Below are 25,972 nucleotides of genomic sequence, written 5' to 3' on the forward strand. Positions count from 1 at the left end.
ACTTCATAAATAGTGCGCGCTGAGTGAAAGTGAGACACATGTTGAACCCAGCTAACATTCGGAATGCCCTTCGTTGTTTTTCTCATACCTTTATGGACTCAATTATTGACGCTACCGTCGTTTACGTAACCGAGCATTTGTATTTTCAAATTTTACTTACGTTTCATTCAAATTTTCAGTTGTGTAGACAAGAACAACGCCATATTTTCTCCTATCGGCAATTTTCGGAACTATTTTTTTGATCGAATCTTTTTTTTCCCATGTCGTCATTAGTCCTCCGAGCAAATCTGGTGGCATTCTAGCTGACCAGTTGAGCTACAGATGGCTCTGAGTAGTGTCAATTAAAAAAAAAAAAACACCATGTGTTTCTTTGTAGCATTCAAATGATAACTGTTTCAAGCCGTAAGTTTTGTTATAGTAGAAAAAATTATGAGAACATTTCTGAACTAAGTGTATTTGTTTGAAATTCTTACATACTTTACTATCACATAAATATAACAATAAACAAAAGTATAAAAAATAATAAATGTACTGTTTATTACAATTCTGTTAATTGAGTTTACTAGGGTAAATGATAATAATAATGTAGTCTGAAACGTTCCATAAACTTATGAAAGAATTATTTTTACTGTCAATCAGTTTTTGTGAGATATTTGTATATATTATTTTAGATTTGGATAACGTGAATATATTTTAAATAAGTTTTATTGCTAGACTAGACTAGACTAGTTTTATTGCATTTGGAACCCTGAATGTAAAAATTCTTTTTCGATAATTACATAATTACTATTCATTATTTTTCTTATAGATGCTAAAGTATGAAGCAGTTACCCAAGTTCAGTCGATTGAAAGAAAATTGAAGTTGATCGAAAATTGTCTTAGGTTAGTTGTCAAATTCTTTACATAAAGCTGTAAACTAGCATTATTAGGTGTACATCCTATGAGTTTTTTCATGTAGGTTTGATAGAGGTCTTCCCTCCGTTCTTGATAATATATCCTTTACCGAGTGCTAGTTTAGTATCCTAAGCATAGTAAAATAGTGTTACTTTACATTACTATACAATCGCAGTTCTGATATTTTTGTAAAAAAGGAGGAGAGGGTAATTATTATTCTTTCAGAAACATATAGGTGTAAATACACTGCTGGCCACCGAAAATGCAACACCAAAGCATGCAAATAACATGAAATTTACAACATGCATTAGTGGAGGTGAGATATGCAAATGATTAGAATTTTAGCGCACACGCACATCACGCGCGCCTGTGGCTTCACTTCAAAGCGCTATTTAAGGCTTGGAGTTTTAGACGATTTCAAGTTCGGCAGTTGTGTTTTTCTTGTGGTTTTTTTTTTTTTTTTCAAAAAAACGATCAATTATGCCTCGTAGTAAACAGCGATCATCGCTTGATCAAGTACCCGAGTTCTACAGAGAAAGGATAGTGGCCCACCGAGAGTGTGGATTATCTTCCAGGGTAGTAGTCAGTAGTCGTGTTGGACGAAACCAAACAACTGTAATGCCGATATGTGAACGTTGGATGCAAAAGGGTACGACGGACCGACGTGTTCGATCACATCCACCTCAGTGCACCACTTCACGTGATGACAGGAACATTGTGCGCATGGCACTGACGAATCGCTCAATCACATCACGAACCATAGCACAGCCCATTCAGTCTGTAACGCATCATTCAGTGTCTGCGCGTACCATTCGACGCCGTTTACAGCAAAGTGGTCTGTCCGCAAGACGTCTATTGCTTCGTCTACCCTTGACGCAGAACCACAGACGTCTCCGCCGCCAATGGTGCGATGAAAGAAGGATGTGGATAGCAGAATGGAATGAAATTGTCTTTACTGACGAGTCACGCTTCTGTCTGCTACACCACGATGGTCGGATTCGAGTCTGGAGACACCGTGGAGAGAGGATGCTGAACAGCTACGTTATGCACCGTCACACTGGTCCTGCACCGGGTATTTTGATATGGGGTGGTATTGGATATCACTCTGGCACTCCTCTAATACGCATCGCCGATACTTTAAACAGCCAGCGCTACATCTCCGAGGTGTTGGAGCCAGTTGTCCTTCCTTACCTTCAGGGCTTGCCCGCAGCCATATTTCAACAGCATAATGCGCGACCACACGTGGCACGCATTGTCCAAGGGTTCTTCGTCAATCGCCAGATTGAATTGCTTCCCTGGCCAGCTCACTCTCCGGATCTTTCGCCGATAGAAAACATGTGGTCCATGGTTGCTGAACGATTAACCCAGATTACATCCCAAGCTGCCACACCAGATCAACTTTGGCAACGCGTGGAAGCTGCTTGGTCTGCTGTACCCCAAGAACGCATCCAAAGTCTCTTTGAATCAATGCCGAGGCGTGTAGCAGCGGTGGTCTCCAACAATGGCGGCTACTCTGGCTGCTGATTCTGGAAGGAACCGCACTTCACGGAAGTCTATAAATTTAATCATTTGATACTTGGTCAACATTTTATCTACTAAATAAATTTTGCTGTTATATCTCTTGTCTTTCTTGGTATTGCAATTTGGGTGGCCAGCAGTGTATTAAAATTCCGTATAAACTGTTTGTAAATTTTTATGATTTAACATTTGTATTCCCAAATAGGTGTACTACTGCTGTATGATTTAAGCTAACATTAAAGCAATTCTCAAACATATTTTTCTCAGGTAGAATACAATGCTTCATTCATAATGGGTGAAAAGGATCAGAGTTTTCTTGCCTGTGTGCTGTGCAATTTTCAGTTTGAGCATTCAAGTAATTTTCGAAAATATATCAACATTCACAAGACATCATGCAATTAAAATGTAACGTCGTTTCAATGTTATGTTACATTATGTCTTGAAGTATTTAATATTTTTGACCTTTGTTATTTAATCCATTGTCTTTTACTTTGAGAATGGGATTCAGGTGACACTGGGTCGCCCCAACATTCTAAAGAATAAAAAACAATTTCATATATTTGAAGGGCGCTACTGGATATTCCACTTAGAGGAGTTTGTTTCGTCCCCCCCAAAGGGTAAATTGTAGTGTAAACCGTGGATGGACAGACCGTATAAAAAGGCGCCGGACGTTCGATAACAATCCCGAAGGTCTTGGTCTTCTTCTTCCCGAAGGGTAGAAGACACATTTATTGCTTTGTCATTGATGAGAAGACGAGAAGTTTCTGAGAACAATAAACAAATCAAGGAGGTTAGAATAGACCTCTTTTACAAACGTGTTTCCTCTATTTGTCAAAAAGTTTGAATGAGAGAAGAAATATGGCTTCAGCAACGCAGAAAGCCACTGAGAAATATTATGTTGAAAGTTAGCATCGTACGGCAAATTTAGCAGGTCTAAAGTCAGGTCTTGAAATTAATCGACAGGCCAGTTTACACCTGTCCGAGCAGCTTGTAGCGAGCCGCTCGTCCGGGCATCTCGAACCAAGTGAACGGATCAGTACTCCAATAGATTGTTTACACCAATCAGAGTGGACTGACAACTCGCGTCCGTTTGTTTACAAAATGGATACCTACGTGGCAGCTGCAGTGCTTGAAGTCTACGGAACAGTTTCAAACGAATTAATGTCTGTTCTTGAAAAAAATAAAGAAGTAAAAGAAATGAGTACGTGACTGGGCAGCACGCCGCGATGTATTAGGAGCATCAAATCAACTATTAAATGACTTTCGGGACGAGAATGTCCAAAGATACACAAACTTTATTGTATTTCAGATACAAGGGACTTAAAATATATTCTGTAAACATAACTGAAATTTATTAACTTTCAAAGTATATTCATTAAACGATTTAAAAGAAATTCAGTTTATTAAGGGAAGTTAAATGACAATCAATTTCAAAGAAACTCAGTTTATTGAGGGAAGTTATTTAGTCAACTGTGGTTATTGAAATTCAAGTTAACAAAGTTTTTATACTATATATAACTGTTTATTTACATCTAATTAATCATCTATAAACAAAGTAATGTGAAATAAATAATGTGTTTTATTATTTATTAATAGAAAGAATATATTTATTCATCCAGAATCCACAAAATCAGTATTTCTCTGTGCATGTAACTAATTACGCAGAGTTCTGACTGGAACTGTATTATTTCTAGAACTTAATGTAAAATTAACACATGGAATATTTATTCAAGGCTACCATTAACACGACAGAAATAAACTGTATTATATCTACCTAATTATTCAGAAAAATCTTAAATAAATAAGAAGTAGCAAAAAAACTTGGGAATATTACATATATTATCACAGGTAAAGGAATAAATATATATTATGACATAGTTCCAACAGGAAAATACTTATCGCAAATTGTTATTTTAGGATCCTACTGAAATTGTGTTTCTGGACAACGCACAAATAATATATAAAGTGATATCAATAAATATTAAATACAGTAATTAAACTGGTTTTCCCCATGTGTAACGTGTATACGAGCCAGTTTCCCTTAGAAAGTCTTCCACGAAGGCATCTCTCCCCTTAGGCAGATAGCCCTCGAAGCTTTGCCATAATCACACACACACACACACAGTAATTGAACAAAGTAATTAAACTATTAAAATGCTGAAATGGATAGTTTAAGAAAATTAGAATTCATCTAGCATAATTTGTATAAACCTTAATACGCCTTAAGTACTTGTACTCAGTGTTTCTCATCTAAGCTGAATTGTAACAAATTATACCTCAGAATGTTTTTATACAAAGTAACAAATTTAAATATCCCCAATAAAACAGATCTACATATTTTTTTCATAATTCCATTTTTATAGTTTATAATATCATATATTTATTGCATCCTCATGTAGGGATGCTTATAGAAAAATGAATATAAGCTCACATAATTATAGAAGTATGCAACTTATTAATGAAGCAGTGAAGCGTTCCATAACACTTCATAAGATGCGTATGTATTAAAAAATGCCATGGTTTGGCTATCGCTCCATCTCGGCATTTTCGACGTTATAGAACTCATTGTCACGACGTCTCTGCGACCGCTGCTCGGAGTAACTGCCCGGATAGATTTTTCAACAGATTCAAAGTAGAAACGAAACCTCTGACTCATCTCCCCTACGTTTCTACTTGGTCGAAGTGAGCGTTTACATTGTCAAAGAAGTCGTAACGAACGGCTCGCTATGAGCTGCTCGGACAGGTGTAAACTGGCCTTACGTATGCTCGCTGTAACGAGTTGACACAAAGCAAAGGAGGTAGCGTATGTAATTTATTTGAAATTCTAGGTTATGTTAATAACTTACAATATAAAGTGTTCGTTGGTTCACGTTGATAAAAACAAGTTTCGCAAATTCTGTGCGAAAGTTCCCTGTCCGTTAGTCGAACGCTGTTTTTCGAAAGTTATACCTAGTGCAGCATGAATATTTGGATAAGAGAAAATAGCTTTTTTTTATCATCTCCTGGCCACAGGTGGCCATTCTGATCAAGTTGCTCTCAGGTATGTAACGGATACCCGGCTATCGGTTACCGGATCTTTTTGCAAAGATGTAGGAAGATGCTTTTGATAAAGGGAGCCGAAAATGCTCATGGCAGATCTAAAGTTACAAAACAAGAAATATCTCCCTTTCACTAACTAACACCGGAGAGGGGATCATCGTTTTTATGCGGGATTTTCTAGGCGTCTCGGGAAGACCCTTGATTCTCATTTGCCCAAAATTTTCAGAGCTTGTCTCGATTGGCGAATGCACTCTGATTCTTTGCAGGTATAATGCTGATAGGCCTGGGAAAAATTTCCTTGAGAATTCCTAGGATCTAATTTAGAACCATCCACAAGGGTGGTTAGCGACGGACAGTCGATGCATAACAATACGCGTACAAATAGATGCTTGGGAACTTTGAGCGAAGGATTTCCACGTTCCAGTTGTTCTCAAAAATGAAACAGTGTTCCCCTTGGAAACGCCTTGAAATGAAACAAAGAGTTGAAAACACTATGTGATTAAAAGGAATGTTAAATTTTTCCGGCAATTGATGTCTGGAAGTCAGAGTATAGCTGAAGACGTTACGATTCCGGGAATTTCTGTGTGGTCGTGAGAAAGTAACTGAAGTTGCTACAGAGCCAAAATTAACAAAATCGGAGAAGCTATCGGAGAGCGCTGTATCGAATGATTTAAAAACGTGAATTCTTAACGTGTAGTAAAGTATCAAAGTTTGTTGTTGCGCAGTTGTGCTAATTATAATGGAAAGAAGTATTGAATTTTGCTCCATTGGTCCTGTATGGTAAAAGTAAATAAAACTTGTAATGCTTATTCCTTTTTATAGTAGGAATATCTTTAAGATTCCGGCGTTACGTTGTAGAGACATTAGGTTATTTCGAAGCAGGAGTGAAAAAAAATGAGCAACGCCTTCGCCGGAATTTGAACCACGGACCTCTGGAATGCGGACCAGCATGCGGACCACCACACCATGAAGGCATGCCAAGAAGGCGAGAGAAATACCTTATATACTCCCCCTTTTAAAGGGCGACTGGGGTTTAAGGGGACCCTTTCGCCAAATCCTGGGTGTGGAGAATCATCATCCACCACCCTTTCAGTTCGGGCGCCACTGTAGAGTCATTAGGTTATTTCGAAGCAGGAGTGATGAAAAATGAGCAATGCCTTCGCCGGGTGTCGAACCACGGACCTCTGGAATGCGCACCCAGCGTGCAGACCACCACACCATGAAGTCATGTCAAGAAGGCTGGAGAAATACCTTATAACGTACATTTGATAACATGAGAACATGATTTATTTGATAACATAAAAATCGCGTGTAAGTTGAATGATTTTTTGAGTGGACACTTAGATCTCATTGGAACATCATATTTTAAAATTACAATTCAGACTGTTAAAAAAGAAAAATTACTGCCAAAAGATTTTTATTGTAATTTAACTTCATTACAGTAGGAAATGTTACGATATAATATAATATTAGCTTATTCCTGAATAAAAAATAAGCTTTTCGTTAGTAGTTCACGCATAATATTTTTTTAATCTCCTGATGCACGTATGATAGACTAAAATTTTGTAAAAGCTATGTAGTTTTGCTCTTTGCTTACTCAGTATACTGTACTAGATCCAGTCTAAAATATGTGCTTAACTATTAATTTTGATCAGATTAACAAGCAGTGTTTATTAAATTCTCTTATCATAGTCTCTCCAGTCAAAATTATATACTTTGCATGGAATACTAGCTCGCAGCATCTTACTTCCATTCCAGTATTTGTAGGTTTGATATTTTTGTATTGGATATTCAAACTAAAATGAGTATGTTTATTTTTATGGTTTTGGTACCTGCTGCTTCTAGTTCCAAAGTGCAGGTGTAATTAATAAACAGAAATAATGTTTATTAATACGCAAGGTAGTTTATTTTTTTACTTTAAAGTGACATTTTCCCAATAGCCAAATTTATTTAAAAAATACATTTCCTAAAAATCAGTCTTCAGTTTAAATTTATAATTACAATAGAAACCTGTAAACGCTATTCCAATATCTCGACATTCCCTATAACTTGACAACTTTTTAGGAACTTTTTTAAGATATCTCTAGGCCAAACAGAAGACATATTACATACCGTACATATAATTATTATTTCTGCGTATGACTTTCTATTCTGTTCAAAGATTTGAGTGTTCTTTTTCTGTAATTTTTGCCATTTTCGCAATGTACCATTAATTCTTGGAACTGCGTAACAAATTTCAAGATATGTTGTAACACTTGCCAACACTGCTTGCTGCTTTCGAGGATACGAAGAAAGTCAGGTAGCGGCTGGCCGCTCGCTCACATTTCTTTCTGTTGTTGCGAAACGTTAGGATACTTGTCTGAAGTTTTGTGACTGCATCATATTACAAACTAAACTCGCGCCAGTTCATTGCGAGTGTCGTTCTCCAATTCATATCCAGGCGTATAAGTGTTACATATTTTTGGGAACTTTTGATATTCTGTGAAATGAAAACGTAGTTCGAAAAGAAAAGAAAATAAACTAACGTGACAATGGAAATGAAACTACATGCCTTAAAGAAACTGGACAAAGGGGAAAGTGTAAAGAAAGTTACCATGGATTTAGGTGTTGGACATCAAAGGGTTAAATATTAAGAGTTCTGAAAAACGTACCTCTTATTCCTAAAACTCGACTTTTTTGGAAGCTCGACATTCTCTCAGTCCACATTATATCGAGTCTGCGAGACTCTATCGTAGCACGAATTTCTTTCGCCATGTTTCTCACTGTTCTACCTCCTTATGGAACACAGATTTCCATAAATAGCAGAAAACGCATAGAATTACACGAAAATGGTAATCTTACTGGGCCTTTGCGCAGACTTTAGAATTTTTATCTACAGTGCACCACCAGAAGTTTTAGCTGATCAGATAAATAGTATTAAGTAAGTAAGAAGATAAAGGAGATAACAATGAAACAAGCTGTGTCCCTAGTAAGTCTCACATAACCTCTGATTATTTACATATGTCTATTTTTTTAACTCTATTATACTTGCTCTTGTCTATATATTCCTTGAATTACCTACAGTACTACAAAGCTTTTACATAGCTTGTACATCGTACCTCAAATAGCTTACAGTTTGTTTATGCATTCCCAGTATATTTACCTTGTCTGCGTTATATTATATGTTAACTAGCATCTAAACACGGTGCTGTGAGATATTACTCTATGTATGAACTAACATTATCCATTCCTCAACCCAGAATTTCTTCCCTTTATCAGTCATTGTATAATGAGCAAAATATTGTAGATTTGTTTCTTCATAATCATGTGCATAATTGACCTAAGTTTCCTCATCTGCATTTAATTTCAGCTAACAATCTTTTACATTAATTCAGTTTGTTATATTTCATTTAACAAAGAAAAATGGCAACACACTTTTTATCGTTGGCATTCGAAAATATTCTATGCATTTTTGTGTCTTTTCCTTTTATTTTAACCATTAACAACTTTTCGCTACTTCACTGATATAATAAATTTAATACTTATATTTAATTAATTTTATTTATTCATTTCTTTGTTATGGCTTTAATTTTTGTGAATTTGTTATAATATTTAGATTACTATTTTTTGCATTCTTATTTTGCTAAATATTCTTATATTGCTCTAAATATTGTGCATTCTTTTTGTAGTACCCATTTTCTTTCTGGCAATATTAGTGGACTGCTAATATCATCCGTACAGGAACACAAAGAGATTCTTGAAGAGCAACTATCCATAGAAGTAATGACGACATTTTTTATCTGTAATTAATAATAACTTTTTGGGTAATTTTGTTAACCTATTTATTTTTGAATGGATTTTCAAATACGCTGTAAGATATAAAAATCTATGCATTAAAAAGGATTGTCCAATTGAGATAAATTGGTAAATGTGATGTGCGTGTACAGAAAAAAATAACGACTGCAGTTTCAGAAAAAATGTGTGCTTTATTTAAAAGAAATATCTGCACAAAATGAGAGAGTCAATAAGGCATTGGCCCACATCTGGCCTGGATACAAGCTTTTACCTAACTTTGCACTGACTTATAGAATTTGCAGATGGTGTCTTGGAAAATTTTTCCTATGTTGTCTTCAACTGTCTGAATAATTTGCCAACACTTAGGAATGGCAGAAAAGAACGTCTCGTCAGCCTCCAAATGTGTTTATGCAAGAGAGATACGGCGACCTAGCTTGCCAAGAAACTATACACACACACACACACCAAAAAAAAAAAAAAAAAAAAAAGCAGTAGAAATGCCTGCCGTGTGCTGTCTGCCATTATATTATATTATAGAAGAATAAGTCTGTGATGGACAAAAGGAGCTGCTACTCAACAAGTCGCAGAAAAAGTCCTTTTTTTCAGAAGAAATAAAATTATAAACCCTAATTCCCTGTTATCATCTTCTTTTGCGCGCGACAATAAGTGTAGGATACCAACGCTATATGGAATTCCTCTAGAGATGTCTTTATAGTCTCCGGATTCATTTCAAAACGGGAGTTAACAAGGAGTTAACATTTCAAAACTTTACAAAAGAAGGTTACAAAAGAAGGCACAATTCCCCCCCCCCCGTCAAACAAAACATGCTTCTTTTATTATTTGTCTGAGCCGTTACTGAGTGCTGATTTAATACCTTGCCTCGTGTAAAAATTTGGTTCACTCAACAGTAGGGTTAAGCTTGTTGAGTGTGCATCAGAAGTTACTTCAGATTAAAGAACCGAAATCGATAGAAAATTCTACTAGAAAGATTTAGCGCAAACAGAAAAAGAAAATATATATATATATATATATATATATAGTATATGTTAACGACTAAGTTAAAGAAAGTTCGGAAGGCAAGAAAATAAAAAGGAAAATCAGTTTAGTTTCTTTATTCCTATTCCTTTAACTTCAACAATATGTTTACTCATGCGTTGTAGTCCGTTGTGTATTTACTTGTTTATGACAATGCACGAGTAAGCTCTCTGCCTGATGGAGGCATGTCTTGCTCATGCAGCCAGCCATTTCGCCATAATTCTAAGTCTTGGGTCCTACTACTATAGTCTATTTCTTTAACAAAAAGGCACTTCAACGACTTTACGGCCCATCCTCATTCGCGATCGTAATTGATCTCGTCATCATCGCACAGTCCTTAATTTCTTCACCTCATTCAATATTGTAGCGCAGTCGTTATTCGGTCGCTTTTCGTGCTTAACGGAAATAAAGTGGAAGAAAAAAGTTTGGAGATGCAGTCATCTTTTCTCAGCTATCGTTAACATGTTGCGAGGTAAGCCGGAAAGGAGAATGACCTGGAAATGCTTATTCTAATGCAGCAGACTTCAGTACTCAGCTGTCATTTCAGCGACCAGTTAGTGTATTCGAGTCCAAACTTTGTATAGTTTTGTCAGTCTAACGTCGTCTGCAACCCTCCGGCTGAAATTTTAGCTATGCCTATGGCTCGGCATGATTTCTTTCCTATGCTCTTCAGAACACATGTACCGCACAATCTGTACAGTAAAAAAGAAATTTTTAGTGTTAAACCCCAAAGTCAGCAGAATAAGATAATAATTATAAATATAACAATCAGTTAATTTTCTTCTAATATTTTTTAATAGCCTAATTTATATTTGTTCTTAAAAGTATTCTACAGCAGTAAAAAATCTAAGAAAATCTTAAATCTGAGAAAGGCAATATTTCTTACTCAATGAATTCCCTATGTGGAATCCGCTCAACATCGGTGTTCTTCACACCGATGTTTTTTGGGCTTAACCAGTTCTTCACAGTACAATGTTTTTTGGGCTTAACCAGTTCTTCACAGTATAATGTTTTTTGGGCTTAACCAGTTCTTCACAGGTATTCCTATGTCGAGCATGATTCTGTACGGTGGCATTCTGTATCAATCTTTTATTACAAAATACCATATTTCCGTTGGAATAAACTATTTGAAACAAATTTAAATCTTCGTTGTAGGAAATAAGAAGCTCGGAAATAATTTCTATGCATTATCTACGTTGTACGAGAGTTGATACCTAACCTCTATTTATAAGCTGAACTAAGCGAAAAAATGCGTGTGCTCAAATTGTGCCATCATTTCTTTGACATTTGTGTCATTTTTAATAACTGATTAACCTTTTGCTTTTCATAAGTTATGAGGAGAGGTGTAATATATCATAATTAGATTGTTTTGCTACAGCAATGATGTGAAATTAACTCAGTTCTTCATTGGACTCTGAATCTGAAAGAAACTACCAATATTTTTTGGGCTTAACCAGTTTGCCAACTGGTTAGTGCCACTGATGAGTTGCTCTGTGGAACAACCAAAATATATATATATATATATATATATATATATATATATATAAATAAAGACTACAGTGGAATCTTGGATCACGAATAAATCGGTTTGCGAACAAAGCTTCCAAAAGAAAAATGTCTTGGGTGGCGAACGTGGTCTCACGATACGGAACAAATAAGCCAGCAACAAATGATACTCGAAAATGCAGATAATGCACTGGATGGAACGTCTTCAGAAGAAGACGTAAATGGAAGATGTTCCTAGTTATTTGATCCACGAAATTTATGCAAAATGGCGTAAGGTTCAAAGGTTCATAAAACACTGTGACCTTGATTAAGCAGTTGCTTAAATGCTTGCAATTGTCTTGGTTTAGGAACATTTTACAACGTAGACAGAAACACATAATATTCAACAAAATTTTGATGGGAAAAGGCCTAGCGATGCTGAAGTAGAAACGAGCTTGTTAAAAGAAAAAGAAAAAAGTATTTTCACGGAATATGATTTCCCTTTCAAACAATAACATTTTGCACCTTTGGCCTTGTTCATCATGTTCTACTTTCGCGGTCAGCTTTCCTTCGTAGAGTTATGGTGCAATTTAATTCAAGTTTTTCTCTTTTTCTATATGTTTTAACATTTTGTTAAATATTGTGTATGTGTTATATTGAATGAATAACATTTGTTTCCCTTTACCAACTTACATACAAAGTACTCTTTTCTAAGCAATCATTTGGGATCCGGGAACGGGTTAATTCACTTTATATTAAATCCTATAGGGGGAAAATTGTTTCTGCTTACGAACATTTCGGGTGATGAAATATCTTCAAGAACTAATTAAGTTTGTTAACCAAGGTTTCAGTGAATTTAAGAAAGAATGCATTTCACACCAACATCAAACTGTTGCAAGGCAGTAATATCTGGAAATTGATAGTCTCATATCCTTAAAAGACTTATAAGTGCGAAGAATTAGTGTGTATCTTAAAAATCTTGTGTAATATCTATGTGTCAGTGATACATAGATATTACACAAGATAAAACAGATACAAAATATAAACTTCTATAACTTTATGTCAGTATATAAACCCGTTAACTTATATTTATTTGAAGTTATATATATATATATTTAATTTTTTATTTTGCAGAAAGCTTACCTTAAAGAAAAAGCTGAAGAATCTGACAAAATGAAACTTTTTAAAGAAATCACAGGAGAAAGAAACGTGGTAGATTCTTCTGTAATGAGCACTCTCATATTTTATTGTTTACACCATCATTTTTCAAATGAGGTAAAGAAATAATTGCTGAATTTGCATTTTAATGTTTGGATTAATAACTTGTTTCTTAAGAATAATTATACATTCAAATATTTCTATGTATGGGTTTTTCTTCAGGCTGCGTGTATCGCTATATATTTGAAATATGAATTGATTGCTGCTCAATAAAAAGAAAAATACACTCTTACCTCACCAGTCAAAAAAACCCTCACTTTGACATCTTTTCAAATTTCCAAATTAATAGCTGAAACTGGGTCTCTTCATAGTGCTGGAAAAAAATTAATACTTCCCGCTTTGAAAATTGTTGCAAATAATTTATGCGGAATAAAGGAAAAATGTTTATTTTCGGCGATATCATTATCAAGTAATACAGTTAAACGGAAAATTGATGATTGCGCGAAACATTTAGAAGAAGAACTAGTTGCTCAAATAAAAAAGGGCAAAATTTTTCCCCTTGCAAATAGATGAAAGCACAGATATCGAGAATAATGCAGATCTAATGTGTTTTCTGAGATATATTGACGAAGACACCATACAAGAAAATTTTTTGTTTTGTAAGAGGCTACCGACAAGAATGACCTCAGATGAAATTTTTAAGGCTACCAATGATTTTGTCACTAGTCACGGCATTGATTGGATGAATTGTGTTTGGTTAAGTAGCGACGGAGCACGTGCAATGGCAGGCTGTCATAAAGGTTCGTTTAAACAAATTCAAGAATTAGCAATTAATTGTGTATGGGTGCACTGTAGTATCCATAAACAAGCGTTGGCGGTAAAACGAATGCCTTTAAATTTAAACATGACTTTGGAAGAATGTGTCAAGTTTGCAAATTACATGAAGTCTCGTCCATCAAATAGCAGACTTTTTATCGAATTATGCAAGGAAATGGGAAGTGATCATAAACACATCCTTTTGTATTGTAATTCACGATGGCTTTCAAAAGGAAACGTTTTAAAACGTCTGTTTGAGCTGAAAGACGAAGCTTTGGTATTTCTGAATGAACACCCACCATCTAAAAAAGATCCTATTTTTCCATTTAAGGATAGATTCTGCCATTTCGAATGGTTAATAAAAGTAGCTTATTTGTGCGACATATTTGCTACATTCAATGTGTAGAGTCATTAGGTATTTTTTGGAGGCAGGCAAGATGAAAAATTAGCAAACGCCTTCTCCGGGAATCGAACCACGGACCTCTGAATGCAGGCCCAGCATGCAGAACTGTTACACCACGAAGGCACGCTAGGAAAGCGGGAGAAATACCTTATAAATGAACTGAAATTTGCAAGGCTTTGGTTTAAATATTTTCAAAGTATCGGAAAAAGTCGCTGCAATAATTAAAAAATGACTCCGTGGAAACAACGACTTTCAAAAGGAAATTTTAAATCTTTTGAAACATTACATAAATTTCTTGAAACCCATTCAAACTACGATGAAGAAGATTTACATCTTGAAACACTATCAGTTTCAATTCAAGAACATCTTTCGGAGCTAATAAATAGTTGTAAAGACTACTTTCCGGATATTCCTTCAAATAATATGTGGATTAAAGATCCTTTTTCTGTTGATATTGAAAAGGAAGAAATGCTTAACCTTAGTGAACAAGAAGTTGATAATTTAATTGAAATTTCATGCGACACCGATCTTAAAAAAGTGTTTGAAACTGTACGACTAATTAATTTTTGGTTGCGCTGTCAAAAGGAATATACAAGCGTAAGGGGGAAAAGCGATGCAATTTTTAATGCCTTTTGTCACCACTTATACGTGTGAAACTGCGTTCTTTATACTCAGCCTTGGTGTACTTAAAAAAATAAGTATCGAAACAGATTGGATATCGAACCTAATTTGAGAATAAAATTAACATCTTTAAGTCCCAATTTGAAATTACTATGTGATGAAAAACAGCATCATCCTTCGCACTAAGGTCAAAATATGTAAAGCAAAATTTACTTTATTTACTTTAAGTTTTAAATGAAGATAATGGATTGTCTTTAATTACTTATGTTTTTGTTATATAATTATTTTGCAATTTTTGTGTATGAAATAAACAAACAATTAACTTGAATTTTGATTTTTATTAAAAAATAAAATTTATTTTGTAAATAAATGTTTTTTTTATAAAGTGAGTCGCGAAAATATTTAAAATCTCGTATCGGGCCGCGGTAAAAAAGTTTGGGAAACGCTGTACTAACCGTTGGTCTGGTACGCTAAATCTTTTTTGCGCTGCCTTCAATCACAATGGTTAAGAGTCAGTCCGATGAGGCCTATGACTTTTACTTTACTTTAATATTTTTATTCAGTGGCTGATATATTTTATTTTTAACTTTTTCAGTAAGGGATTTCTTTGGTCTTATCTTCCCACGCATGCTACGGAATGTTTGAGCTACTTCAAGCTCAACGGAATAAATTTCCATAGAACTTCATTTATTTCCCTCGTCTATAGAGACATAAAATTTAAAAATATTGTTGCCTTTCTGCGGGTTTGTAGATTCGGAGTAATTGACGACAACATTTGATAAAGAATGAAAACACAATTTATTAGCCAGTATTACTGAGGACAGCTCCAAAAACACATTTACAGTCGTCCAAAAACTAACAGAAGTATCCTGGTTAATGATTAAGTATGTGTCTATACTAATTGTATTATGCGACACATGCTTAATTCGAGAAGTGGTTGTATTTTCTTGCAGTACCGGAATACTCTGTTTAAGCTGTGCATCAGCTTCTCCCATCTGTCTGCGCATCACATGAATTTTCAGATGGTTCAATACTTGCTAACTGCGACTTTGTAACTTCATCATCAGTTTCTACGAACTTAAATGTCGCATTTTCACTTTCTTCCACTTCTACTTCATGCACTTGAGAATCAAAAGCTTCTTTCCCGTCTTTTGTTTCTTCATATTTTCGTTCTTTTTCTTTAATCCCGTTCGATGTTTCATCCATCATTTCCTTGTCTTTTTAAGACACTTCACCAACTACTTTGTTCAGTTCTTCAGATGCCACTACTGTCATTCCCACATCTTCTTTTATAACTCCAGTTTCTTCTGTAAGCTCCACTTTCATCTGTTGGAGTTGCTCTTGCAGCTTTTCTTGGCCGAATTTAATTTCTTTTTGTCCGGCTTTCATCTCTTCCAGTCCGGCTTTCATCTCAGCGCTCATCCTTTCATATCCGGCTTTGATCTCAGCCTTCATCTCTTCATATCCGGCTTTCAACTCTTAAAGTCCGGCGTTTACAGCTGCTAAGAAGTCCGTGAACTAAATTACCTCCTCCATGTCTTTTTCCTGGGTCACTGGCATCCACTCGCAAATCCCACTTCTGACACCAGTTGTTGCGATTCTACGGGTTCGTGGATTTAGGTTGAATGACGACAACACTTTATGAAGAATGAAAACACAACTTATTAGCCAGTATTACTCATGGCAACTCCAAAAACACGTTTACAGTCGTAGAAAAACTACAACAAACACGCTAAAACAATCTGAAACACAGCCTTCAGGCTATCAGGGTATAACAATAAAGACAGCTTCACGGCAAAGAGCTCTAGAGTAAAGGTCCCGACTCGGTTCTGTCGTTGTTGGAGCTCAACGTACTCTCGAGACTGTCCAAGCTACAACTCGCGATGCATTCGACGATACACTCGATAACCCCCAACGATGCACACTCTTGATGCACCAACTCGCGATACACTCGACGATCAACTCAATAGACTCACGATCGACTGCTACTCCGCGTACCAGCAGAGTTTATATAGCTTTTGGCATGCGTTTGAGAACATTCTGGGCCAAACCGGTAAGAATTCGTTCCAAAAGGTTCTGTATGGAATCTCGCCAATATTTTCGCCAGACGAGCGATTTCGCGCCAAATATGTTTCCTTTTTGTTTTGTAATTAAAACAAATACCTCAGTAGACTATACATCTTTTGGGTAACTTGTTCTACTTGAGCCTAAGAATGTTTTGTGGATGAATGGCAAATTTTGATGTGTCAAATCTCATTTTCATGTTTTCGAGCATTTGCATGTTTTCATGTGCGGAAGAATACTATCAGCAAAATATTGTACATTGGCGACTACTCTGTCATATTTTGTGGTGTGTTTCTTTGGGTTGGACTTGGTTTCTTATGAGTTTACGGCAAAACCTCGAGGGCTATCTGCTTTAGGGTAAGGATGTCTTCGTGGAGGACCTTCCTAAGGGAAACTGGCTCGTATACACGTTACACATGGGAAAAACCACGAAAACGCCCATGCAGCGAGCCCGTTCGAGGAATTCGAATCTCGAACCGAACTACCAGTGTTCAACGACTTTACCGCTCGGCCGGTGGTGGGCCTCATTGGGCTCATTGGCACCTGCCTTGCCAACGGTGCAAGGCAGGTATTTGATTATCTTGCTTGCTATAGAGTAATATGCAACGGAAAGAAGAAACAGATTCTGCAATCAAAATTTTATATCTTCTAGATCGTGTTATGCTTGAAAAATCATCAATAACATGGATACCCGCTACATCGAAACTTATTATTTCCTCTGTCACAAGAAAATGAAGCTGATGGCACTGTCGGTTGTAACATTGCTTATGATCCAGGCTGGATTCTTTAAATATTCTCCAATTATAATGTGCATTATGTTGCTTGTATTAATGATCTGCGAGTCGTCTTACGGCAGTTGACATGTATATAAAATCGTACTTCTACCCCCCCCCAATCTCAGCAATAAATAAATTATGTGAGATTTTCAAAATTTTATGGTAAAATGAGCTTTGTTTTAATTGAAGTGCATTAGATGCAATTTTCACTTCTAGTTTCAGTGTATGACGTGCTTATTAGGTTATAACTTCATTGTAAGCTGACGAGAACGTATTTATGTAAATTCTTTAACAACTGGTGCATTCAGAGATATAGTTTGATCTAATATGAAACAAAGCAGGACTGAATATGCAAATGATTAAAAATCTAAAGCAATATGTAGCAATCTGCCAATTACTGAACAGTAATCTGCCTGTACACTTTGAAGACGCGCATAGACGAATATCCAGGGCCTACGCTTGAGCCAACACAACTAGTGCAAAGGCACCGAGTCATTATAATTACACATTCCGAACTTAATATTCATCCTTATCTAAAGCCAGTCTTCATATAGTGCTTGCATGTTTGCCATAGCATTTTAGCTAAACCAAAAGAAATAAATTACATCACTCAATTAAGTATTTCTGTAATTTGATTTGCCAATCATTTGTTTCTTCCATTAGGCAGAATTTTTCAGCCATAGTAGCCAGGTAAACACTCTTCTTGATCTTTCTTCCACTTTCCTTATTCGTCTTAAATTGATTTCATAATTAAATAACTTTTTTCTTGAATTTGTCAGGGATGGTTCAAGCAATAGCATGCGATTTTTGGATTCAGAATTTTTTCTTCATTGATTTAGCCCAAATCAGGCTATTGCTATTTATTTTAATGCTTTTTATAGGTCGTTTGTTCATTAATTTCTCATTGCCGTTGTTCTGATATCTGTTCACTCCTGCCATGTTGGCTTTGTTTGTCTATGCGACTGTAAGGCAGATTTTTTTTCCCTGGTATAAATTTTAATTTGTATATTTTATTACAGGCTTTTAAGAGTGAAAAGTTTTTCTAAATATTAATCAAATTTTAAAAGTTATCCAGAAAAGATCAAGAAAAACGGTAGATTATATAAAACTGTCATGTGCTTTCTGATAAAGAACTGCAGTTTTTCATTATCAGTCAATTTCTTTCTTTCATTCTGCTGCATTTTCATTAACTCAAATATTGGAATTACCGGAATATGATATATGTATGTAAAATTAGATGTATTACATAAAATTCGACATGATTATGAGAAATATTCCATATTTCATTTTTTCCTAAATTGTAATCATTTTTATCTAATAATATTAATAATAGTGCCTAGAGTAGTGTTATTTTATTCGAGTAATGTGTAGTTTCTTCATAACATTTTAAGATGAGCTTGGTTTAGTATTTTCCCTTCATAATATAGAACTTTTTTATTGATTTGATATTTCTCAATTTGTGTATCAGCATTCTAATGAGGTGTTTGAAGTGTATGAAAAGATGTTTAAGAATTCATTTGATTTACTAGATGGTAATCATCCATACCAAAGGATAAATAGCGATTTATGATAAACTTCAAAGGTTATTTTAGAGTACGTTATAAAGTGTAGAATAATTATCCTTATCTTAAATTTTAAATTCTGCTATCAAAGTATATCTCTATTTTATGTTAAAATAGCTACGTTTGACCTCCAAGCTTTATTTTGAACCTAGACTTTCAGTAACAGAAACGTATTAAAAATTAACCTTATATTTTACTTCTGCTACCTGTGTGAAGGGATGAGAAACTCATATGTAACCAATCTTCTAGTTGGTAATGTAGTTAAGATTACAATGTTTAACAGTACCTTGAAATATTTTTAAGAAATCTGTAATTTTGTTTCCCTCAAAATAAAATGCATGTTTGAATGCATTTACATATATCAGGTACATGCATGTTAAATATGCATATCAAATTTGCATGTCAAATTTATACACCAGGTCTGCATATTCAACAGCATGTTTTAAATGTGTAAATTAGTTAACACATGCGAGTACCAAAATTAACACTTAAGTTTCCTCTGCATGGATAAAAGTAGGTGACATTACTCAGTTTTCTCAGTGGTGTGCAAAAAATGAGGACGAAATGAAGAAATTAACATTATAGCAGAATAAAAAGCAGAATGACCAAAAGACCAACTAGGAGATAGCCTAGGCTCCACTGAGGTAGGGAAGAGCATATATTCATTATGTATTCTAGACATGTGAAAGAGTGTAAATGACGAGGTGATCTGCGTTCAGCATTCCAGTGGAAGCTATTGCAAAGTCACATTGTTTTGAATAATATTAATTTAATTTTTTGGTTCTCTGCCTTGGAAATCAATCAATTGCATGATTCAATGCTATCAATATTTGATAATCAAATAGCGATTCATTGCATTTATCATTTCAAACACTTTTCTAGCTGTAATTCAAACACAGGTTACTATGCAAGATCTTGCATTTAATTGAACACTAAGAGCGCATCACAATTAAATGCGGCTTTTTGCCATGATACGATACCATATTGTATTTCTTCTAAAACCATTAAGAGTGAAAATTTTAGTGAATACTGAAACACTGTCATGTGAAAATTTAAATGTTAAAAAATAAAGTTAAATGACTATAATAACAAAGTTGTTAAATTTAATCTTGCCCAGTATAGTATTTGAAGCCATTTCAGTTCATGATTAAAGAAATTAATAACAAAAAGCAATGTTTGTCATGAAAGACTATATATGATTTAAGTTTTTGTCCTTAAATGTGCACGAAACTATAGTAAAAAATTGTGCTTATCTTTCTTATATGCAATATATCCTACTGTTAGTTCTCATATTAATTTTTAAATGTGCAAATATTGTAAATTTTTCCTTCAATGTAGAAATTTTATAAATTAAAATTTGTAGTTGTCTTTCTTATATGCAAAATAGCCTACTGTTAGTTCTCATATTAAAGTGTGCATTACATTAGCTTTCTGAAAGATATTTTTCATTTTTATTCCTTGTTCTCCTTCATAATTTTGCTTATGAAGTACAATGCAGAGTACTACTGGTAGTGCACTGTACTTCATAAGTAAGTATATAAGTAAGTGTAATAATATGGTACTGATAGTGCAGAGTCAAATCATGTTATTCTCATTTTTCTTTCAGTATCCTCTTAGTATTTTCCGAGTGCACTACCGTGTAAGTACCATTTTTTAGAAATAAATATCCATGATATCTCTGAATTACTTTCTTCTTAAAAAACGCAAAATTAAATTTATGGTTTTAAATTATTTCTGTATTTTTTATAGTATGAAAAATTTACATTGCATAATGCTAAGAATAAGATATTGTGTTTCAATTTGAACCTGTTTTTCAACCCTCATAATGGCTGTAAAATGTTGTTTCTTACTAAAATTAATTATATTTTAGATATTTATTACCATGATAATTCTTTGTTCTGCCAAATGGAATTTTTAATTTTCTTCCAGTTGTTAGATTTATTTTGCATTTTTCTGCTGTCTAAAGTATAAGCCTACCTGTATATTTGTTTTTTTGTCCTAGCTGTCAAACAAGCAATATACATGGGCTGCCTTGAGATCCTTTGCTGCCCAAAAACAGTGGAAATATGTAGATGAATTATTTATGTCTAAGGTATTTTAAAATTTTTACTTTCAATTAATACACGTATTAGTGATAACACTTTTTGTGACATTTTGAAGGAAAAGAAAGTTTATATTTTGTTATATTATTTTGTTTTGTTTATATTTTGTTATGCTGCATTTGAAGAATATTTGTTAAGAATTAACTGAAGCAGTAACATTCTCAGCAGTTTCACCTAAATGCTTTCTTTGGCGTTTCAATCAAATGGAAGGTGGAGTAATTCACACTACTGGAAAGTCTACTGCTTCAGTAATTATTAATATCAACCTTATTTTTTTTTTTTTTTTTTTTTTTTTTTTTTCAGTTCTATTAACGTTTTATTGCACCTTCACACAGTCGAAATATTTTTACATGGAGTTTTTGTAGGATTTGTGATTTAGAATGTTAGATATTTTAGCTTTCTGCATTATCATATTTGTTTGTGTCATACATTTTTCACAGAATTTTATAGTAGTTATAAAATCCGTTTTGACTGATCAAGTGTAATACATAAAATATATACAGTGATGCACACACGGTAAATATATGGCTTTAAAATAAATAAAATATATAGGTAAATGTGTTTTTTGTACACATAAAAGGATAAATATAAAATATTTTTAGTAACCCTAAAGCCAGGTTATATTGTAATATTAAGCATTTAATTATTATAAGATCCGGATCCGATGGTCTCTCACCCCTCTCCCCTTCCACCAAACCACACGAAAGGACTTTCGGCTCGTCCCATATTTGGAGTACCGACGCTATGCATTTACAAGCATCCATGCCTTTTCCGGGATTCGAACCCCGGCCCTTCGGCACGGCAGTCAGCGACGCTAACCACTGTGGCATTTCATTGAAGATTGTGACAAAGTGCGTAAACCAAGTTTTGCGTCTTTAATACAGCTTATAACAAAGATGCTAAAGTTCAAAACTTGCCAAGATATAAATTCACGAATGTCTTCAGACTTTTTTAATGGAAAAAAATTTCTAATTTTTTGCAAATATGCTTAAAAATATAACTTCTTTAAAATAATGTTAAAACTTTTACAGGTTATAATTTAAAACGTTTTTGAAAAGTGTATAAAAATTATTAAAAATGCAAATTTAAATTAGATTATTAAACATAAATTATTAAAAATCAGAAAAAAGTGTGAATTTTATTTAGACTGAACCTAAATCTTGAATTATGAAAGAAGAAATCAAGTATAATTAAAAAAGACATATTTTTAAATATGTACAAAATTTAATTAACTTGACACGTTAAAATTTTGAGTGCCAAGTTCAAAAAAGTGATTCCGCGATTTTTACAGAACTTGATACTTTATCATAATTTGAGTCATAGAATGAAAATATGGAAAAAAAAATCGGTAACTCATTTCAGAAAAAGTCTGATTTTGTTTCAAATTACGTATGCTAGAACAAACGTATATATAAATCTAATGCATATCTTAAGTCGCGCTTTCAAGCTGTGAAAAATGTAGGTTGAATTTCCTCGATTGGCTAACTGAAATAGAAGCTATATAAACTGCCCACCTTTTTTTTGACACTATGTACGTCTGCAGCGGAAATTTCAAGGATATTCTGGTAATGAGATCTCTTTGCCGATCTTTGAAGTAGGCAGACTTTTCGTAGCAATGCTTTAACCGAAAAATCCTTCGCAAGTATACAGTCAAAATACGATACTACCCAATATGCCGTTTGAGGTGATTGCAATGTCTTTTCCCCTTTCCATGAACCAAGCAAACGAATTTAGAGCTTAGATGACATTAATTCTGTACCTCGAAGAGATCTCTTTGCCAATCCTTGAAACAGGCCCATCTTTCCTAGCAGTGCTTTAATACGTCGCAAACTGGACAGTCAAAATAATACGTCGTAAACTGGACAGTCAAAATATAATATTGCCCAATATGCCATTTGAAATGATTGCAATTTCTTCCCCCCCCTTTCCATGAACCAAACAAAGGAATTTAGAGCTCAAATGACATTTTTATATACTTCGAAAAGAAGCCATCCATAATCCTTCAGAATACTGAGGATAAAAGCCGCCTTTCTTAGGGCATAATCTTGTCCAACATTCTTGGTGTGAACGAATAACAATAAAAATTGTTAAATATTTAAGGAGAATAACTTTGTGCAATATAAAATAAACAAAAAAGTAGTTCATTGTAAAAATTGGTGCAAATTATGATGAAAACAGCTCTGAATGCAGTTTCGATAGAACTTGTCCAATGTAATTTAAGCGTCTGCAGTTACTTTTTGCAGGCTAAACATCGAGATAACGCTTATGTTTGATGTCTCATCATGTAAGGAATTTGGATCTAATTCTTTGCTCTCTTTCAGTTATTACCTGTTAATTTTTTATGTTCATATAGGGTCCTAATTGTGTTATATTAACTCAAATGTTCTACAGAACCTTGAAGACTAACAAGCGAGTTATCACTCTATTTAATGCGAATACAACAGAACTAGGAAAGTCTTAAATAGCCTTTTTATTTAATTTCAATTTAAATAGGTACAGGTAGAAGTTAGGCCAGCACCACAGGTGACTGTGGTACAGGTGACTGTGCCACAGGAACCTAGCTAACTGTTAAGCTTCCACCCGTTTTTGCATTTACATTTACACGGCAGAGGTGACTTCCGACCCAGACGTGATGCCTCACGGAATTTCAATTCCATCCTAATGGAAAGAACCGTGATATCTGTTATATCACAGTCTATGCTTAGTATAGCAGACCAGATAATAATTGATACTATGTTGAACTGATAAAGTTTACAAAATAGTGTTACAATTCTTAACGTCATGAGTGTTACAAAGAAGTATGTCCATTGCATTAGTACAGTAGACATGTTATATATACAAGCAAAAATAATTACATAAATACATTGTACAGGTGCATCTATAAAAATGCACTTAAATCATGGTACGAATCAGTGATGTAATGAGAGTGAACACACACATATTGGAGTACACAAGAGGGGAACTTTTGTCAGCGGATGGGTAATACATTATGCTATAATCACATATTCTAGATTGTAGCGAAAATTGAAAAAAAAAGTACATAGACATAAATATGTTAGGCTCACGCATTCTAGATTACAGTAAAAAATAGAAATATATACATACACATAAATGTGCTACGTATGCATATTCTAGAATACAGTCCTCCAAATTTTGAGGGGAACACCTGGGGGGTTCCAAAGTCTTCCAACCCCCTCATGCCATACCATCAACCTCTCTAAAAGACTTTAGTCTCGTTATGTATTTTGAATGCCTCCTTGACGTTGCAGACACCTATACGCTTGCAAACATACATGCCTTTTCCGGGATTCGAGCCCGGGCCCACCGATATTTGAATTTAAACAGAACAGGAACGAATGGATAGGGCACCATCATAGCGCCATAGACAGAATTAGTATAGCCCTTGTTACACTAACTATCTAGAGCAACTCATATCTGCAAACGTCCCGCGTCTGTGGCGAGAGTACATTGAAATGGAAAAAAAAAAAAAAAAAAAGAGAGAGTATATTGAAATGAAACAAAAAGAGAGTATATTGAAATGAAAAAGAAAGAGAGTATATTGAAATGAAAAAAAAAAAGAGAGAAAAAGGTGTTGGAGTGCTTTCTACATATGTCCTGAAGTATGTTTCAGGGGTCTAGCATTTGTTTATTTGACGTATGGAATATTAACAATGTAAATGGTACTGCGTACAATAGTACTCCAGGACAGTAGGCTCAGACCCAGGTTGCGTAAGCAACCCATACACGAGTAATGCCTATTCCTGGAAGACTTCTAAAAGGGCTTAAACTCTAGAGGACGACTCTTTGCTGAATCAAACATACTATAGCGATACACCGAGCTCTATTTCAGGCTTTACAGTACCTTTACGAATCCCCGCTGCACCTGAACGGACCACCGTAGAAACGGTGATTGTAATTCTGTGAAAGGCAGCTTAATCTTCCCCATATTACTGACTTCCAAAAAACGGACACAGCGAGTGGCTAGCTCAGGGGTGTTGGGTCCAATTAGCAGCATAAGCAGGAGAGCTCACTCATGCATTGCCGCTCCTCCCTCATGTCGAGAGAAGAACCACAGAAGGGATACTCGCCTACAGTGACCACATCTGACTTTGTGACATTAGGCTTGGCTGAGAACATTTCTGAACGTGCACCGAATGTTTTTTTGCCTGGAACCACGGGAATGCTATAAGCCTAACTGTGCATGAGATGTGGAACCAGAGATTTCGCTGTCCTTACAGCACCTCCCCAATAAGATATAGGGAAGGGGGTTATTCGGAACTATTCGTTTCAATCAAGTAGAGCTCTTCTCATGATCGCCTGCATATAACAACAAAATGCCCTAGAGACTTCCTGCTTCGCAACCTTGAGGCAAGAATTTGAAATTTAACATTTCCGACTTCGACTAACTAGCAATTTTAACTATCTTCGATCTAGAAAATAAGATTTTGGAAAATTTGCTTCATATCAATGAAGTAGTTTTTACATATTTCTAAATTCAGCTTGCTTACAGGGTACTTTCGAAATTTCAGACAGTACACATTTTAAATAGATACTACTTTCACAATATTGTTGTTCTTGTTGTCATGTCTATGATAAAGCCTATTCAAATAGTGCCATGGACGAAGATGACAGCCTTGGCAATCTGGAAAATGTTATCATCCTAGAAGTTCGGTTTCTTAAACAAGACCCCAATTTTTAACAGTTCAGAAAGGAGGACCGGACGTG

The 25,972-nt window shown here is 34.8% G+C and overlaps 1 protein-coding gene across 4 annotated transcripts in view; it reads left to right on the forward strand.

The window, feature by feature from the left end:
- Positions 1-25,972, forward strand: part of Vps16B (Vacuolar protein sorting 16B) — a 120,803-nt gene that overhangs the window by 79,116 nt on the left and 15,715 nt on the right. For all 4 annotated transcript variants that reach the window (XM_035373294.2, XM_035373280.2, XM_035373300.2 and 1 more), the window contains 5 exons: positions 809-882; positions 9,120-9,210; positions 12,880-13,020; positions 20,752-20,784; positions 21,148-21,237. In XM_035373294.2, the coding sequence (XP_035229185.1) occupies positions 809-882; positions 9,120-9,210; positions 12,880-13,020; positions 20,752-20,784; positions 21,148-21,237 (429 nt within the window). The remainder of the gene's footprint in view (positions 1-808; positions 883-9,119; positions 9,211-12,879; positions 13,021-20,751; positions 20,785-21,147; positions 21,238-25,972) is intronic.

The sequence above is a fragment of the Stegodyphus dumicola genome, chromosome X1, assembly GCF_044657685.1.
Source record: "Stegodyphus dumicola isolate Sdum_Otavi_A_Nest chromosome X1, ASM4465768v1".
NCBI classification, from domain to species: domain Eukaryota; kingdom Metazoa; phylum Arthropoda; class Arachnida; order Araneae; family Eresidae; genus Stegodyphus; species Stegodyphus dumicola.